At 32.7% G+C, this 19,313-nt stretch overlaps 5 protein-coding genes across 5 annotated transcripts; 4 read left to right on the top strand and 1 right to left on the bottom strand.

Moving 5' to 3' along the window:
* Nucleotides 1-9,989: 9,989 nt before the first annotated feature.
* On the top strand, nucleotides 9,990-10,735 carry LOAG_00781 (hypothetical protein; the record flags this gene model as incomplete). The annotated part of the gene is made up of 3 exons (XM_003136321.1): nucleotides 9,990-10,056; nucleotides 10,229-10,619; nucleotides 10,696-10,735. The coding sequence occupies 3 exons, from the start codon at nucleotides 9,990-9,992 to the stop codon at nucleotides 10,733-10,735; spliced, it is 498 nt and encodes a 165-aa protein (XP_003136369.1).
* Nucleotides 10,736-12,337: 1,602 nt separating this feature from the next.
* LOAG_16582 (ATP synthase subunit) lies at nucleotides 12,338-14,760 on the top strand. Its single transcript, XM_003136320.2, has 6 exons — nucleotides 12,338-12,541; nucleotides 12,834-12,962; nucleotides 13,146-13,256; nucleotides 13,350-13,475; nucleotides 13,697-13,822; nucleotides 14,245-14,760. Exons 1-6 carry the CDS (start codon nucleotides 12,416-12,418, stop codon nucleotides 14,305-14,307), a joined length of 681 nt encoding a protein of 226 aa, XP_003136368.1. The 5' UTR covers nucleotides 12,338-12,415; the 3' UTR covers nucleotides 14,308-14,760.
* LOAG_16581 (DNA-directed RNA polymerase II subunit RPB9) lies at nucleotides 14,590-16,423 on the top strand. Its single transcript, XM_020449234.1, has 5 exons — nucleotides 14,590-14,612; nucleotides 14,910-15,232; nucleotides 15,384-15,512; nucleotides 15,694-15,820; nucleotides 15,995-16,423. Exons 2-5 carry the CDS (start codon nucleotides 15,186-15,188, stop codon nucleotides 16,055-16,057), a joined length of 366 nt encoding a protein of 121 aa, XP_020307303.1. The 5' UTR covers nucleotides 14,590-14,612; nucleotides 14,910-15,185; the 3' UTR covers nucleotides 16,058-16,423.
* Nucleotides 16,424-16,465: 42 nt separating this feature from the next.
* On the bottom strand, nucleotides 16,466-16,887 carry LOAG_00778 (hypothetical protein; the record flags this gene model as incomplete). Its single annotated transcript, XM_003136318.1, has 1 exon — nucleotides 16,466-16,887. A coding segment is annotated over one exon (385 nt), but the record flags the coding sequence as incomplete, so codon positions are not given.
* A 51-nt stretch (nucleotides 16,888-16,938) lies between these two features.
* LOAG_00777 (roadblock/LC7 domain-containing protein) lies at nucleotides 16,939-18,251 on the top strand. Its single transcript, XM_003136317.2, has 3 exons — nucleotides 16,939-17,043; nucleotides 17,445-17,552; nucleotides 17,915-18,251. Exons 1-3 carry the CDS (start codon nucleotides 16,956-16,958, stop codon nucleotides 18,103-18,105), a joined length of 387 nt encoding a protein of 128 aa, XP_003136365.1. The 5' UTR covers nucleotides 16,939-16,955; the 3' UTR covers nucleotides 18,106-18,251.
* The last annotated feature ends 1,062 nt before the right edge of the window (nucleotides 18,252-19,313 follow it).

The following is a 19,313-nucleotide window of genomic DNA, read 5'->3' as shown; positions in this document are numbered from 1 at the left end:
CTATTCTAGATCAACTAATGTAATTGATCATTGAGAACTTGAAGTCTTTTTCCAAAGACAGAAAATTAACCGTGTAATCAGATGTTCATTTATAATCTATGTCAGGATAATCCGTTTTTTCCGCAGAGTCTTGATGCTTTCGTTTATTTCTGGGTCTTATTCATTGACCAGAGAAAAGATAAGCCTTATTTGGTGGGATTAAAGTAGTTCTAAATGATGAGTACCCAAATCTGTCGCAGATTATACATCCTTCGGGAATATGTCTTGTATCTGAAAGCTCGTTTTTCTTTTTTTTGATTATATGGTAGCATCATCACCTATTTTTCCTCTTTCTCTCCCTCTCAGTTATGCATGTAAGCAACAAACTAATGAATGGTTAATTCATTTTCAATTTTATATGTCTCTCCAAATTCTCTTCGTTTTTTCGGTTGAAATTATTTATAGTAATGTACACTGAAAAAAAGCAACCTGCCATGATGGCTAAACAGTGTTCTCTAAACAATGTGTATTCTATGTTTAGATAGGATATCACGAAGTCGATTTGCTCAAGGTATCAGCTCATGTTTAACTTTTCCACTTTAAGGCTTGAAGTTGATAATCTTGGATAATGAGTTGGATGAAATAACTATATGAGATAGAACTGAATAAGAGAAGTGGAAACAAGCATGAACTGGTACTAGCACCATAATGATTGATTTATAGGTGCACTACTAACTACAATTATGGCATATTTCGATGCTCTGACTTCTAGCGCACATTTTGGTTACTTGTTTTATTTTTCTGTTCCATCTGGGATGGAAAGTGTAAGTCTACAGCGTTATATTATTTTGCTAGTTTAATTATAGCTTCATCCAATGTACTTTAGCTTGAAGTTGCAAAAGCATCAAAATGTGCTAAATTTTAGCTGTTATTTTATTTTCGCGTCGTGATCTCCTCACATTGTATGAGTCTCTGTTCGATTAAAAAAAGGAATAATATTTGGAAAATTTTCTTTATTTGAAAATTCCAAACTTATAGATTTTGAGAAGTCGCCCCTCTCTTTTTCTTCACATCATAATGTGGATACTTTATGTCATTCAGATTATCCTTAAATCATCAGCTCGTTTGGTTACTCGTCTTTCCCCCCCCCCCCCCTCCCCTCCTCGTCCCCCCTAAAGCTTTTTTGATTTTTTTTTTCAGTTTTTCAATGCATAGATGATAAGCAGCAGATCTTGTTGTTTCTTCAAATTTTAATTAATTATTGCTTCATTCGAAGTTAACTTCTAGAAGAAATGAGATTAGATAATAAGAACAATCCTTTGTCTTGGATATTGGATGAAATCGAACAATATCAATTATTTATCCTTTCATGTAGTCCTTTTTTTATTCCTAAATTGTTTTCATTCATCTTCAGATATTATTTCCTCTTAATTGATCTTTTTTTGCATGTACTTTTTTTTCGTTCTTGGCTCTCATTTGAAGCATTTTTCTCGACTGCTTTTTTTGTATCTTAATTTCCCGAATCTTTCGTTATTAAAAAATGCGCTTTTTTGGGGGTTCATTATAGCAGATGTCATGTGGTGTGGTATTCAGTCGACATCAACCATTTTTCACCTTCTACGTGATATGTATTTCTTAGCCCTTGGTCCTCTTATAACTTTTTTTTTTTACTTTTCTTGTTTAAAGAAAGTTGTCTAAAAGATTTATTTGTTTCAAACTTATCATTGTTGTTAAAAATCTTAATAAGTTCATGGACGTCTTCTAACTAAACGCTGAATTTTACGATATAAACAAGGGAAATTCAATGAAATTTATTTTTTCCTAATCAAGACCAACAAATTAAAATTTCAAAATCTTTTGCATAATATCTTTCTGCTAATGTACTTCATGAGTTCTGTAGTTTGATGATATACATTCACTACTGCTATCACTACTTTTCATTAATGCTTCGTACTTCCACCTTTCCTACCACTGAGAATATGTCTATGCCATTTATTGTTGTGCACATTCGCTTCCTTTACTTCATTTCTCCAATCACATGTTTATTTAAATTCAGTTAGATTTCACTAATTTCACCGCTCTAATATATTGAAGTTTGCTGACCACATGAAAATGCCTTCACATACTGTACTTCTCTCTTCCTCTTTACTGAACCAAATTTGCGTCCAAACAGACTCCGCATGTCTTTCTATAAGTTTTATTTATATATTTATTTGAAAGAAATGGGAATTCATAAATCAAAATAGAAGCAAAGAGAAAATTCCCTAATTTTCGAAAAGTTTTGTTTACATCAGTTATGGGTTTTTTAAATTTTGGTGCAAACAGACATTCCCTTACATCCATTCATACCCAAATCTAAAGCAGTATTTGAAGTGCCAGGTCAATTTTTTAACATTTTCTAGATTTCGAGAATTAGAAGAAAGAAATTCACCATTCATTATTGAATAAACATGCTACTGCTACAAGCTATTAGTATAATTCATATCGTTAATGGAAGAAATGACATTTGAGGTGCCGTGGAGAAAATTTTAGTTGATGTGCTTCATTTTGCATTTCAGCATTTTGTGGCTAAATTTGTCCTTCCTAGTGACGGTTGGAGCACTTAGCAATGTTGTCACTGTCAGACAAGTGAAACCTGTTAAAGCCAAGTTAAATGTGCTATTAAAATTGCTTCATCTACTACTCTTGCTGTCCGGAATCTTTAGGTCAGCTTATATTAACGATGAAAACAGAAATTATGACATCGTTGCAGTGGTATTGACTGAGCGAAAACATTTAAATTCGAACAGTTTTTGACTTTTTATCACGATTAATTGACAAAATCCTTATTTTAAGATGAGATTTTGTGATTTGTTTTTTAAGGAATTGGTTTAAAAAAATTCACAAAAATCATGTCTTTCCAGTTATTTAATGAAATAATAATCAGAAATGTAACGATTTATTTCAATTATCACTCAAAAAAACTGTCCATGAGAATTCTGTAAACCGAGTTTGCTGATACTACAGAATTCTTCCCAGGAATTTTTCTAATAAATCATAAATACCATTAACCGCTACTCTGATTACCACCTCGAGATGTGTTTCTTGCTTCAAAATGCATTTTGTAAATTTTGATACATTTGAAATTTAATGTAGATTGGGTATATCGTCAAATCGTATTGGCGGAAAAGAGTTAACTAAATGTAGCTATGATTTATTTTTTACTTTTTATTTTTTGAACGAAATTGATATATTACTAGCATTGCTTACAAGAATTTTACATTCACTACCTTTCTTTTCAATCAGTAAGTCGGATCATTTCCGATAAAGCTTGGAAAAATTGCCGAGTTTTTCTACAGTTTTTTTTTTTTATCATTCATTATTTCACTATTCCAACGATACACTTAATATTACAGTTTACTTTTGTTCTAATCATTGTTGCAGGGATCTACTCTACTTTCAATTATATATATAAATATATAATTGAAATTTTTTTTCAATTATATATATAAATATATAATTGAAATTTTTTTTTTCAATTATATATATAAATATATAACTGAAATTTTCTTCTTCAGTTATATATATAAATATACAATTGAAATTCAAGTAAAAAAAGTTATATTTAAGCATAGTGTTTTTGACAATATACGGTGGGTATGGATGATTTCATGATTGCCTGTAAAATTTTTGAAGGGTCTCTTCTGGTCTTAAATTTCCTTCTGCTACTATTTTCCACAGCTATTACAACAGCTACTACTCCTAACTACTTTCACTAATGCTGCTACTGTCTCTACTACCTCATTCTACGAAACTATATATTCATTTCGGAAAAAAATAACATACTTTCTCCATTCTTCCCCTTTTTGTATGTTTTAAAAGGAAAAAAAAATCATTTAAAAAGTCTATTCAGGGAGCTATCGTAAATGAAGCTTCCTTTCGGATCTAGAATTTCTGATTTTACATTTACTAGAAACACTCATCTGTTATTGTTTTCATTCGTTGTAATGTTATCCTTATCCTGTAACGAGTGGTTGGTTGATTTTTGTTTAATAGAATCAAAACTTCATAATTAAATTGAGCATAGAAATTTAGTCATTAATTACTAGCGAAACATTTTGAATGTGGAATATCCCGCGTTTCTTTTGCTTAATTTTCGGGCATAATTGAAATGATGATCTTCGTTACACGAAAAAAATACTTTTAAACCATTTTATTGTAGAATCAAATTTGAATTCAATGTTGGATTCAAACAGATATTTTAGTTTCAACTTCCTCAGTGCGTATGATTATCCTGTATATTATGTTTTCCGTAAATTTCATTAACTTTTTGGAGATAAGTATGAGTGTCCATGTGTATTTATGTATTTATGGAAATGTGTGTGTGTGTGTGTCTGTGTCTGTGTGTGTATTTGTGTACAGTAGGATACTGTGCAGTAGCAAACGTTGCATAAGATGCGGTATGATGCATAAGATACTGTAACGTATCTTACACAGCGAATAAAGTAGTAGGAAATTTTGGTTTCTATACTGTGCAGTATCCTCTATAATGTACTTTATTGTTAATTGTCACACATACAAATATATGTTCAAATTTTCTGTTACTTTATCATTGTATTTCTTGCTATCACTTCCCTCTTCCCCTTTTTTTCTGTAATATTTCGATATTTTTATTACTTTTATTCTTTGTTTCTAACTGTATTTTTAGTTTTTTAAAACATACACATTTCTATAGTACCTGTTATTCTTTGTTTTTCATTTTTTTCCGTATTTCTTTTTTGTGAACACATTGACAGTTAGTAGATTTTAGTGAAAAAAGCAGTGTTTTCTTTTTTTGCAAACAAATGTATCATTTTGAACATAGTCGTCTGATGTTTAATCATTGCAACATATGGCAGATTTTTCATACATAATTGACGTGAGCCGCAATCACAGGTGTCAAAGCTTTTGTCGGCTCTATTTAGATTAATGGTGGTCAAAATGTTGCTTCATCGTTGCTAACGGATGATGTATTCGGAAGGCGTTGATCCTTCTGTTGCTTTTGTTTCGATCACAAAATGCAAAATGAAAAGTCTGCAATGAAAAATTTATTTTACTATAGGAATGAGTATGAAATGTATAGCTATATTTTGTATTCGTTCAGAAAAAAAGACAATTGTCAGATTTTCTAAGCCGTTTTAGTTGGCAAAATTTATTATATCAATTAGAATCTAATTAGTTGTTATTACTGTCTGCGAAGAGAACATTACCAGAAATGAGTTGAGATCATTCAAACACTTAGGTTGGTCTTACTTAAAACCGATAAACAACAGTGGCCGAATTTTCGCCTTCTAAATTTCTCAGAATTATCTTAAAGTGTTGTTCCTTCTAATAAAAATCTCTTTGAAGAAGCCGATTGAAAACAAAAAATGAAGGTACAATATCGGTATTTCCCAGGAAAATTCCTATGACGCTTCCTAATCGACCATCATTCAGCCTTTTCTCCCTCGCCAGTGATTTATAAGTGTAATTACTGTTTTCCAAAAGATTTAGCGAAACGTCTCACATCCATCCATGTAACTATCGAAGCTTTTTGTCAAAATATGGATTTCACGCTTCACAACATTTCGGCTAAAAATTTGTTGTAATTTAATTATATTTGTAATGGTAGACAAGGATTAAGTGAATTTAAATGGTTTGCAATAAAATTTTAATGGTTCAGCTATCCAGTAGATGGCATATAAATTCACGGTTATGAAATTACTGTAAATGTTCGAAGGAAGGGAGACAGCATGGACCATTTTCATGAGCGTAAAAATTTGGAGGTATTAAAATTTTTGAAGATTATTATTTAACAAATAATTTAACAAACAAAGATGAGAAATGGTTCTGACTTGATTGCGGGAAATGCCTAACATATTAAAACAATCATTTTTCGCAAAACTTTAACCAACGGATATCTTCAAAGGATCATGATAGTCGAAATGACGCAGAGTAGGAGAAAGAGACGATAAGGATATCATGATAAGAATCACAACGCAATACGGAATATCGAAACGAATAGCTCTGAAATTAATTACAGAATTCTATTCGAATAGATTTCCGAAAAAGTAAATTTTAATATCATCTAAGGTATAACAAATGTTTCAGCGATTTTGTCTCATCGGGTATGTTGACGTAGTATAAATGCAACTGCAATATACTTTGCGTGTGTAATCCGGAAAATGGCGATGTTATCGGATTAGAATTCTGGATTACTGGAAATAAAGAAAATAGAGAGAGCGGTAATGTCTAAAATGGTATTTTCCACAAAATTTACAAAGGCAAGAAAAGTTTCAACTTTCAGTTTCCCGTCGTAAACCTATTCAGCTAACAGATTGTTCCCGATGATGACCATTGCAAAAATTAAATTTTCCTTCAGGATCATCACGTTTTCTTGACCATCCTTATGTTCATTTACAACTTTCGCAGAATCTCTTCGAAGAAACATGGAAAGAAGTTTTTAAATAAATGGAAATTTTTTGCATCGATATGATATCAGTTCTAAAAGAAAACTCAAAGATCAAACATGCTGGGAACATAATCATATGTTAATAAAAATCCTTTTCAATGATTGAACGTATCTTAGCCATCCTCATTTATTCAGCCCTTTCATTTACTCAGACTTTTCATTCATACAGGCTTTTCTTGTTTATTAGTCTCTATCTATTGGCAATGAATGCTTGCTTTTGTCTAATTAACTAAGCAGATTCTATCTGGATAGCCATGGATAAATGAAAGGGAATGTTTTTACGAAAAAAAAAAAAAGGGGGACTATTTCAATCAGTACAAATGTTCTTATGTATATTGTTGTTGTTGACAACAGATTGCTCTTTAAATGGGCTTATAGTAGTTAAAATTTCTTCTGTTTCCATAGCCAAAAGAATTACAATAACGAGCAAGCAACTCGTTTCGCTCTTTTTACTGCAAATTGGATGCTTGGCCTTGTTTAGCGTGTAATTTGACCACAGTGGTTTAACGACTACGTAGTTCTAGCATTTTTGATATTAATAAGTTTGTCAGATGCTTGGAACTATTGTGTCACTTTCAGAAACTTTTTATATTAAGTGGTAAATGGCTTGTAATTTCAGTTATTTTAATGTTTGGTTTAATTAATCTGTCCAGATTTGGTTAAATTAACATGAAGAGTTTGCATTTAACAGCCTTAAAACATTCATAAACAGTTTAGGATTTATTCATTTTTCCCATAAAAGTGCACAATTCTCTTTGCCCGATGTCTTTTTGGGGAATAGTTCGATATTTTCGGTACCTTTGAATTAACACTAAAAATACATGATATGACGATTCCACACAGAATTCGATGATTTCAAACCAAATTACGACAGATTGGGATGATTTTCAAATCAATTTGCTTGTACATACATGATCAATCGTTTCTAAAATCAAATCCTTTGAGTAGCGGTATTTCAAGAAAAAAGTCTGCGATAGAAAATGATTTTTGTTAAAAATTGATTATTTGAGGAAAAAAATATTTATAATGCAAAATAAAGAAAATATCAAACACTTCGAACTGTTATTTCCTCCCATTTTTGAGTAATATAAATAATTCTTAAAAGATATCTGCTTGATGAGTTGTAAGCAGTACTTGACGAAAGTTTGCGAAGAAAAAGGTTTTTAAGAAATGATCGTTGGACAGTAATTAGAAACTTAAGAAAGGAGAATTACTGATTGTATTAGAACTGAAGTTATATTTTTAGAAAATTCTAGTCGTTAATGGCGAATGTTAATATTATAATTTTTGTATTTCTATTAACATCATTATATTAACATCAAATTGCTGTTTATATTATTGAAAAGCGTTATATTTTGATAAACCTATTGATCTGTTTAATTCAGTTGTTGTCTCAGAAATTGGTCACTTGTCGTAATACTACATTTATCAATTTGCAAAAATTATTCTTGTTTTGTAATTGTTGAGGATAGTTTCGAATCTAATTTTAATCTCTAACCTTGTTTAGCATTTTAATCTGTGATATTCTCCAAGTAAACAAAACAATTGAGCATGAACAACGCATTTCCAATAATAGCTGCTAATTTTGGTATGCTCACTGTCTGTGAAATAATCTGTTCGAAGGCTGAAATTAAAAATTTTTACATAGTACTACTGATCACAAGGATTAGCATACGTCGTAGATACCTCGCAATTTTTGGTAATATTTTTAAGGGTAACTTAATTAAATTTCTGTTGTAATTTGACTTCAATACTTTAAAACAGACAGATTACATGTTAATGTTAGCATCACATTTCCAAAAAAAATTTCATCATAACCTTTGAATTTGAAATTCATCAAATTAATAATTGGATTGTGAGGGATTCGCTCTTACTAGTAATTACCAGTAGGATGCTTCAAAATTCCACATAATACGATCTTCTTGAAAGTCTTATCACACAATAAAACAGTATTGCATGCTGATATCTCTTTTTCCCAAATAACATGACTCATAATCATATGCTCTTAAGGCATTTCGGCACGCTCTTTGGTATTAAATACAGTTATCTAAGCAGCTGCTAATTAATGGTTAATTTTTTTTGATTATTAGATATTAATTAAACACAAGTTTTGATCAACTGATTTTTCGGTTGTATAATTTCGTTCGGTTTTTCGTCTGATTGGGCATGTCCATCTTGTCGCTTTTCTTCTCGCTTCCTTTAATTGTCAGTTTTATCTATATATACTTCGAAAGTGCTAAAGGTTAGCAAGTGGTTCTCAATTTCTATTTTTCAGGATGTTGATTTCGTTTATCCAACCCATTGTCATTTTATTTAATGAATCTATTGTTTTACATCTGATTACCTTTTTCATTTTAATAAACTTAGGGTCTTTGCATGAAGGTGTGAAAAAACCGGTGAAGATAATTTGAGAACTGTTTGTAGACTTTTAGAAAATTAATGAGTAGCGGCATCATTTATTGAAGGTTTGACTACTTACCGAATGTGCAATTAGCCTCTTTTTGTCGAAAAAGTCTTACTTTTCATAAAATATTTCAAATATTTCCAAGAAAAGCGCTTTTTCGCGTCAGTAAAGAACCACCGTTAACAGAATTTTGTAGAGGCAAAAAATTGGATATAATAGCTTTTCTTCATGCCAATCAAAATTAACAATTATAAAACTGTTTGGAAAAATGACAATTGAGACCTTTTGAAAGATATTTACATCAATACCAATGTTGTCACGTTTCGCACAATTTGTCGATAGGTTATATTTTAGCTTCAAAATTACCGATCGTCGCTATGTGATGATCATTTCTCTTCTTACTGCATCCAATATTCTTAAATCATATCAATTATAGTCTGATATAGTGATGCAGTGTTGGCTCTAATAGATTTTCTCTTATTTTCAGTTCACAATAATTCAAATATGTTAATTTCACAGGGAAATGAATGGAAATTGAGTTACGGTTGATGAATAAATCCTGAAGAATAAGATAAATAAAACTTTAATTAGTTACTATAAAATCCCCCCCACCCTCTCTCCTTTTCAAAAAAAAAAGAAAAAAAATCAGACATAGAATTTTTGCGAACAATAAACAATATCAGAAAATGGGAACTGTTCTTGCAATCAGTGCAAAAAGTTCACATATTAAAATTTATTGTATATTATATATAATGTAAATATTTATCATTTATTTCAGCCTTCGAACAGATTATTTCACAGACAGTGAGCATACCAAAATTAGCAGCTATTATTGGAAATGCGTTGTTCATGCTCAATTGTTTTGTTTACTTGGAGAATATCACAGATTAAAATGCTAAACAAGGTTAGAGATTAAAATTAGATCCGAAACTATCCTCAACAATTACAAAACAAGAATAATTTTTGCAAATTGATAAATGTATTTCGATAAGTAACCAATTTCTGAGACAACAACTGAATTAAACGGATCAATAGGTTTATCAAAATATAATGCTTTTCAATAATATAAACAGCAATTTGATATAAATACTCAAAATAGACACTCGATAGAGAAATAATTTACGAAATCTTGGCAGCATGCACCTCCGACTATTTTTTGCAATCCTAGTTAAAATTTCGCCAATAGTTGTACTGGGCCAAGAAGGTAAGTTTAATTTGAATATACCATGATAAGGCCAACTTTCTTACCATTTGTCAGGATATACCATTAGAGTGGTAATGAATTATATGATTAGTATTAAGATAACTTGTTAGGATATATATAAATTTCTGATAACTTATCAAAATATTTCGTAGAGCAGTGATTCGGTTTTCAGAAACGACTTCCCCGTTAACAATTTCTTCCACTCTAGTAACTTCTACGCCAACAGCTTCTCTCACTCTTGTAACTTCCACGCCAACAGCTTCTCCAACTCTTGTAACTTCCACGCCAACAGCTTCTTCCCCCTTAACAACTTCCACATCTACTGCTTCTCTTGAACCAGCAGTTTCAATGCTGGCAACTGTTTCTCCAGCTCCAACTTCTTACTCATTAAGTGGACGATCAACATCGACGGTCAGTCATGGAATTCAAACTCCTCAAAACCTTTTCATTTGCTGGAAGCTTCTGTCATGTCCATGGCATCCGCACCATCACTGTCATTGTCCGCAATACGCACATATTTGTTATGGGCCGTATACAAAGCTAGTTTGTCCAAACGGAGTCCAGTACGTTTTCGTTTGTTTTTGCACTTTGAACTTATTTGAACTTGTTTATAATATTCGTATCATTTTTTTTTTTCAGTAATGGAAATCAAAAGATCAGTCTAAAGCCGTGGGGATGACTTTGAATAAGTTTTGTGAAACAGTTCCGCTTGATATTGTATTTGTTGTTGTGATTGAGAAGAATAAACTGCCCATTTTATTCGATGAATATTTAAATCGATCCAGTAGAGGATAAGTGAACATTTTAGGAATATTAGGACAGATAGTTATTTATCGTTGATTAAGCTAAACACATACATTATCTGACAGTCACTATTAGTAACAGTGTACCTCCAAAATGAGATTTACTTAGAAGCAAGAGATAGTCTTTTCTAAATAAAGTAATCATCAACATTTAGTTGTTGCACAGTATTCCATTGACTAATCATGCTCTCGCAATTATCAATGTTTCATTAATCGATTAATTGTAAAAGACGATTATAAGGCGATTATGGTAACATTATTTGTGGATTGATGTGCTAATATAAATTCAGGCAAAGAGTAATCAATTATTTCTATTCGTTGATTCTTCCTTGACTCATCGAGACTAGGTGGATTCCGTTGCTTCAAGAAAATGCTTTAACAGTTGCGCTAAAGTAAGACTCTCCTGGAAATGAGAAGTAAAAAATGACACAGTTATATCAGAGTATTCCCTCATATGAGAGAAGAATCCCAACATCGGAAATGATTAACAGAATCAATACTTTGGTTCTTCCATATCATCAAACTACGGTGGTGCGTAATGCACAAAAGATGCACAAAAGCTGAAATGATTAAAAATTGTCAAGATCACCAAGGGAGTTCAAAGATACTTTTTTTTTCTCAGCAAAATGCGCCATTTATTCACACAGAATATATCCATGCAACAAACAATATTATTTCACATCATTGTTAACAAGAAAATTGCAAAATAACGAATATATGAGAGGAAGGTGTGCTTCATCTCTCTTGCACGGAATCATGCTATAGATATTCAGCCTGTCTGAAGAGAATAGAAGTAATTAATTGAACAGAAAACTAATGAAGCCCACATTCGATATTCCTAATTTTGGCTGTTTAACCGATATCAACAGAATATCTCTTGCCCCATTATGTTTACATTTTTTAACCGTCTCCAACAGGAACGACCAGATTTCCTAAACACAATTTTAGTATTCGGTTATAACATTCGAATGCAGACAAATTTACTAATAAAATTCAAAGATGCTTCGTTTTTTTGTAGAAGATGAGTTTTACACCGAATGGATTGTAAATTGTTGCATAGAGCGCAGCGATATGGGCTGCGACCATGTATGGTAAGCGATTTGTGATCTTTAGCTTCTTGTTCTAGATGCTTGGTGCGGGGTGGTGATGTCTATTGCACCACGTTGTGTGGTATAATATGTGGTGCTGGACGGACTTACATCTCTGTGGATTGATGCCTTTCTTCCATCAAGTATACATTAATCTTATGCGCGTTACTCTTGTCTTACTTCCTCTAACTATCCATATTGCAGGACTACATATATTTAGTTACTGTGTTGCTTGTCGTACATTTGGCTAACTGTACAATGCTTTCATATTTGTAAATTATTTGGTTAAATGCAATCTTCCTAGATTCTGGTTTCAAACTTACTCGTGCATCGCGTTATAAATGCGTGAAAGATTGTCTAGTCTTTGGTTTTAACGACATTTATTATTGCTTGTAGATTACGTGAAACTTTATCTACTTTGTGATTAAAAATTTTGATCATAAATCCAGTACTTCTTGACGAAATAAAATGGGACTATCAGATAACGATGTGCAAAAACAGTTGCGGCATATGATTGCCTTCATTGAGCAAGAAGCGATTGAAAAAGCCGAAGAAGTTGATGCAAAAGCGGAGGAGGAATTCAATATTGAAAAGGTGAGAAATGTGATATCATCGTCCCGAAGTGCGAAACTAAGAATATATACTAGGGAGTTCCAAGTTCTTGTTTCCTCGGCTTAGCTACCCAAATTATAGATAGTGCGTTGTTACGGCAGAATAAACAGAGTGATTTAATTGTTGCGATCGCGAAATTTCTTTTGTAAGATATATATATTTGCCTGCGCTTGAGATAGCAGTAGTCATCACTATATAAATAGCTCTTGATCATAAAGCGACTATTTAGAGAAGTTTGGTTAAAAATTATCCTTTTACACAAGATAGTTTCCAGGGCCGCCTTGTCCAGCAGCAGCGAACCAAAATTTTGGAATACTACGACAAGAAAGAAAAACAGGTGGAATTGCAAAGAAAAATTCAGAATTCGAACATGATCAATCAGGGACGCTTAAAATGTCTGAAAGTAAGAATGCTCAACATTTTTTGGCTAGCTGTCTAAGTATTCCGAGAAATAATTGGCGAGGTAATCTCGAGAGATATTAATTAATTTATGTAACTTCATTTTGAATGTACAACGGCGTAGACGGAAAACGGCTGTTGTTTACGCTGAAGATATTACTACTGCATTTAATACTTTCATTTACAGGCACGCGAAGATCATCTGAACAAGGTTCTAGAAGAAGCGAGGTTGAATTTGAGCCGAATTTCTGGAGATTCCGCCAAATATCCATCAATCTTGAAAGGCTTAATCTTGCAGGTACTGCCCTTTACTCAGGCATAAATGCAGTGGTAATGATTTAGAATTATTGTTGTAAATCATCTAAATAGTATCCTAATCTAACTCTTGCAGGCATTATTCCAGTTACTGGAAACAGAAGTTACACTGCGTTGTCGCAAGAAAGATGAATTATCGGTGCAAAAACTCCTACCGGAATGTCTCGACGAACTTGAGCAACAGTGGGGTGAACGTACAAAGGTTTAAATCCTTTTGTTTGTTGATTGATCGAGAATTGTGGTTCTCTCGACCAGTCATCAAGCAGAAAAATCCTTCCCTTTTCTTTTTTTATACTGTGAAATACACCCTTCGTGTTGTGCGTTGTGTTTTAATATGTTTTAAGTTAACAAGATTTTAAAGAGCACAGTGGTTTATGCTTCAGTCTGTTTTGGTTTGTTAGAGGTACTGCATGTTCTTTTTAGGTGAGAATTGACACGACCGAATATTTACCTGATGAAAGTGCTGGTGGAGTAGAACTTTCAGCAAAAAACGGTAAGATAAAGGTTTCATCGACGCTGGAATCTCGTCTAGAATTGATTGCTGCCCAGGTAAATCATGTTTCCTCAAGAAAAGAATAGATTCAATTTCATCTTTCAGAGGAGTACTGACATTTTAACGATATATTTATATGGTTTATGGTAGCACACATACTTGCAGCGTGATACTTACTAGGATTAGATCACGAGCTGTCCGCAAAATTGTAGTTGGGGGAGCTCATCTTTCATTATAAAATGTACTTGCCGACACTTAAGTACTTGAAGTTAATAGAAACTAAATCTTCGGAGAAGGATTATTTTTATCGCTCTTTGCTAGTCCTTTTCTTTTTTTTCTGCGGTTATACTAAACTCAGATTAGTTTACTAAGTTGGATGATTGTATATATTCAAATCATGTGGTTTGAATTTCTGAGATGTAGCCATAGTTTTGTGTATAATTTTGCGTATATGTCGATGACGAGAAAAAAATTGCAGATTATACCTCAACTTCGTGTAGTTTTGTTTGGTGAAAATCCGAATAGAAAATTCTTTGACTGAAAGTATTATAACACTCAATCTGTACAATAAGCAGAAGGATGTTTCCCGTTTGCTTCGTGGGTACATGTTCAAAATGATTCCTGTGATAGTTCGTTATTATTTTCCATTGTCTAAACATTCTAACTGGTAGTTATCATGCAGTTTATGTAGCTTATTTATGTAGTGTCATGCCTATATTGATTTCCTTTATTTTATCATCTTCCGCAAAATGCGTTGTAGTATATATCAGATCCACACTGACGTATGCCGTGCTTCGCTGCAAAGTGCAAGTGTGATGTGTTTAGCTTATGAGGAAACCGTAACAGGTACTTGGTATTGTCATCGGCATGCTACTAGTAGATCTTTTATTTGTTGATGAAAACTTATCATCACTTAAAATCATTCCTGTCCAGTCATTATGATTTATAGTGTTATTAATGCCATAAGTTAAAGTGAAGTTAGTAGTAAAGTCAGTATTTTCTTCCCACTGTTAATTTTGTTTTTATTGGAATATTCCGGATATTTATCGAAGTGAAATGCTTGGAATCTGAAGCAAAGGGGTGAATGTTGGATGTAAGCTAGACTTGTAAGGTTTTACGTTAACTTCCTAATTTCATTTGAAGGATTAGTAAGTGGTATCGTCCTCGAGGGCTGCAGAGATATCAGATATGAAGGAGAAACAGTCCTCGAGTGTTACATGCTTGGGCCAAATTAGACTTGGTGCGCTTGATTGTAGCAATTGGAGCTAGTGACATTGAAGCAAACGCATTGGAGCTACAGTGATTACATTGCAGCAAGGGTTTAAGACAAACCACTGAAGGAGTGGAGATTCGAAGGAAAAAAGATTACTGAAGTATAAATCCTGACGAGGAATATCGCAAATACTATAAATTTGAAGAATGACCGCGGAGCCTGGATTTGTGGGTATAAAATTTTGTCCGGAATGGTAAGTTCTTCCTTTCAATTGGAAGTGATGTGTGATTGGGGTTGCTCAAGCCGGTCTTTGATAAGTTCATTTTGAATTCCCAGGTGGTCGTCCGAAGAAATAATATCTATGATATTTAATGATATTTCGCAGTAGCTGAGAATTATTTCAGCAATAATATGTTATATCCGAAAGAAGACAAAGAAAATAGGCAATTACTATATGCATGTCGGAACTGTGATCACAAACAGCTTTCTGAAAATCCATGTATTTATGTCAACAAATTGATGCATGAAGTGGAGTAAGTTTTGCTCTGAATAAATACTGTATTTTACTCTTTGGGAAGGTTAGCTTTTAGTTTCAAATTTGAATGAAAGGTGAGGCAGTTCTTCACTTGCCTCACCTTTCACTTGTTATCTACACTTTCAGACTAATCAGTCTTCCAGTCCACTATTAATGCTTTCATTTTTAATTGTTTTTAGTGAATTAACTCAAATTGTGGCTGATGTTGTACATGACCCGACACTGCCAAAAACGGAGGATCATCCCTGTCCAATGTGTCAGGGACGAGAAGCTGTGTTTTTTCAAGCCCAATCTAGGAGAGCCGAAGTATGCTTTCGTTAACTTTTTTTTTCACATTAAAATACATTTGTACTCATTTAATGACATTTCTTACACATTTGAATGAAATACACTTGTATACATTTAACCTTTAAAATGCATTTGTACACAACATTTCAAGTAGAAGTTGTTTCAAGTAGAAACCGAAAAGCTCTGTTTTAGGAAGAAATGAGATTGTATTATGTTTGCATGAATCCAAGTTGCGCACATCGATGGACTGATTGAAATTGCAGTTAATTAAATCAGTGAAGTGAAATGTTTGAATTGATTGGTTCAACTTTGTGATCTCCATTGTCATCAACTTTTGCAGTCAGTTTCTTATTCATGGAAGGTTTTTATTTCCGATGTTTTCATAGTTCTACTGATTACTATAGTAATTGAAACCTTCACATAACTTCTTCATTATTCTTCATGATTGTCGGTGATGATTATAGTCACGTTATATATCATCAATTTTCATATTCGTATGAGCTACTTTATGTTTCACATCATCAACTTGTAAAATGTAGAATTTTAGGTGAGGCAGTTATCATTTTTATCGAGGAGGTTTAATGATATTGTGATTAGATGTGGTACTTTTCTGTATTTTTCTTGAGAATTTATTTTCATTTTATTTCTCTTCAATTTTCAGTTATTGTATATTGTATTCGTTTATATAAAATGTAAAATATCATATATGTTTTGGCTGCTTATTAAACAATTCGTTCGCGGTTGGCTTTATGTTATTTTCCTTGTATTTGAAATAAAGTAGGAGACAGAGAAAATGGTACACCTGTAGAAATTTTGTGTGTGTATGTATGTATGTGTATGTATATGTGTGTGTGTGCATGCGTGTGTTTATATGTGTGTGTGTGCGTGTGTGCGTATGTGTGTGTGTATGTGCGTGTGTGTGTGACTGCCCAGAGCCTTTAAAGTCGTAACGCGCAACCGTTACTAGCATTACGAAGTAGACTGCGTTGGGTTTTCTAATCTCACTTGAATATAGTTCCAACTTTTTTTCGAATGACCATATAAAAGGAAAGATGGGGTGTGGGTAGGTATGAAATGCAGGTAAGGTTTCTGACGTATATCTATGCTCGTATTTAATGCAGCTGGAATTTATGACCAGATTTGAATCGAAGTAATGTTGAAACCGAAAGCATTAACTGAAGTACTTGGACAAGTCAATACGCCAAATACGAAGAGTGGTGCTCTCCTATTGAATCGTGAAGGTTATTCACTTGCACTTTTCTTTCTAAATAGTACAACTGAAAAGTACTTTCTTCTGCTTTAGCAACGCAAAATTGAAGTGAAAAAGTAACGACGAAAGAACGTTATGAAAATGAGAACGAAGTTATAAGGTAGACAAATGGGACTATGTAGTTCAGGTTGATGAATTTGCCAGGATTATTTTCACAGTGTGAATGTCTTTATGATTATTTATCTTGTCGTCGAAGGTTAAACTGGTTATTTCTGCTGGCCAAAAGTATAGGCTGGAATGAATTCCATCCTTCTGATTACATCATCTGAGACTATCGACGCACCAAGTGTTTGCTAATAGTTTTTGAACAGCCAGTTAAATGCAAGTGTTTTTTTTTTGATATTTAGATTGATTTCATGTAGTTTGTTCCAGGTTTACTGCTAGCCTACAGTGGTTATGACAGTGTTGGGGGAAATGATGCAAATGCAACCGTATCTGCTGCTCTGATTTCTAATATTTGGGAAACTTTCGAGAGACAGGGTAAAACGTTTTCTTTTTTTTTGTCTAATAACTGCAGTTTACTACTAAAAATTTCTGCCATAAATGATCAAACTGAGACGAATAAACAAATTAATACTTTCATAGTAACCCTTCTGTTTATAATGATAAAATCGCTTCCTTCCATTATACTTATATTATGCGATTCAATTTTACGAATGAATCTTTGGGTTTTATTTCGTATTTTTCACTCTTGTTATTCGATAGGTCTTCCTTAAATCTTCTTCTGTCGCAAATAAGTGATGTTCGGGAAGTAGTGGGATACCTTGGGATCAGACAAATTGCATAATCAAAAGCTAATGCATTTTGCAGTATACATTACCTAATGTCGAACTATTTTCCAGGAGTACGAGAAAACTTAACGGAGATGCTGGTGGAATGCGAAAATGGGGTGATTGCTGTTACACGTATAGCCAATATGCTTCTAGCAATAAAAGCAAGCAGTGAAGTGTCACTTGGCCTGCTTCGGGCAAAACTTCATGCACTTGCAGAATACCTTTATACACCACTAACTGTTGTTTCTTCCAAAGATTGACATGAAATCTTGTCGACTTCATTCCTTAAATATAGATTTTTGAATTGTTGACATGAATTGTTCGTGAATTGAATTCGAATTGTTCGAATGACATGAATTGACATGAATTGTTCGATACCTCTTTCGGCCAGCGATGGGCATTCCTAGGGAACCTATGAGATTAATTCTTGGCGAGAATCTCAGGTTCATTGAAATTGTGAAATTAGTTTGGTTATATGCTTATACATAATTGGATATATCGAAGGATTGCATGATTTTTGATATAAAGAGTTTGATTCGTATGCAGAGATGTTTATAATGTTCTTATGCTTTCATTTCTTCATGCTTTATAGTCGATTGATTGGACTTATATAAGCTTGCTTTTATTTTTATTATAGAAAAAAAAGGTACTTCTTGTTCAGAACTGCACTAGAACTTTCTTCATTATAAAATTAGATTTTCGTACTCTAGTAGTTTTCATCAGCCGCTTTTGAAAGCTAATTAACAATACTGATGGTGTTCATAAAATTGATCTCAGTCTTATTAGAGTATTTCTTGAAAAACCTTTGCTACGTTATATCGCAGCTTTTTTCTGCATTATGGATCCATATGGCAGTTCAGCATAATTCAATTAACACAAAAAAAGCCAAGATATTGATGAGTCACGTCGGAAATATTGAATTGTAAACTTGCAGTATTAAAAATATATAAGAATGGCTGAATAAAAAAACGACTGCAAGATCTACTAAACTATATACGGTGGATTTTTTTTAAAAAAAGATCTGTTGAAAAGAATATGAATTTTGTGAAGTCTTTGAACTCGTAAATGGTTCCACATTTATATATGTCCTGCGAAGTAGTATTTGTGCATTGATCTTCAAATTAAGTATATGATAAGTCTATTAGGCAGATTTTTTTAGTTTCGTCTTTCAATCTAAGTATCATTAATGTATGAAAAAACTGTACGTTGATGAGTAAAATCAGTTTAAGTCCGTTTTTAAGATTAATACCTATTCAACAAATAAACTTTCGAGACGAAATATCTACTTTTATCACAAGGACGTTTTTCCTTATACCGCTTAGCAAATCGTTTAACTTAATGTCGATATTTTTAATGATGGAGTTTCTCTTGAAAATATAAATTTAAGTTTCAAATCATATTATTGCATTGCTTAGCTGTTGTCACTATTCCATCAGAGTTTCTGTGATGAAAAGAACCGCAACATAGG

This window comes from Loa loa (assembly GCF_000183805.2).
Source record: "Loa loa unplaced genomic scaffold supercont3.8, whole genome shotgun sequence".
NCBI classification, from domain to species: domain Eukaryota; kingdom Metazoa; phylum Nematoda; class Chromadorea; order Rhabditida; family Onchocercidae; genus Loa; species Loa loa.
The sequence above is the reverse complement of the archived record's forward strand: the minus strand, read 5'-3'. Positions and strand labels throughout refer to the sequence as shown.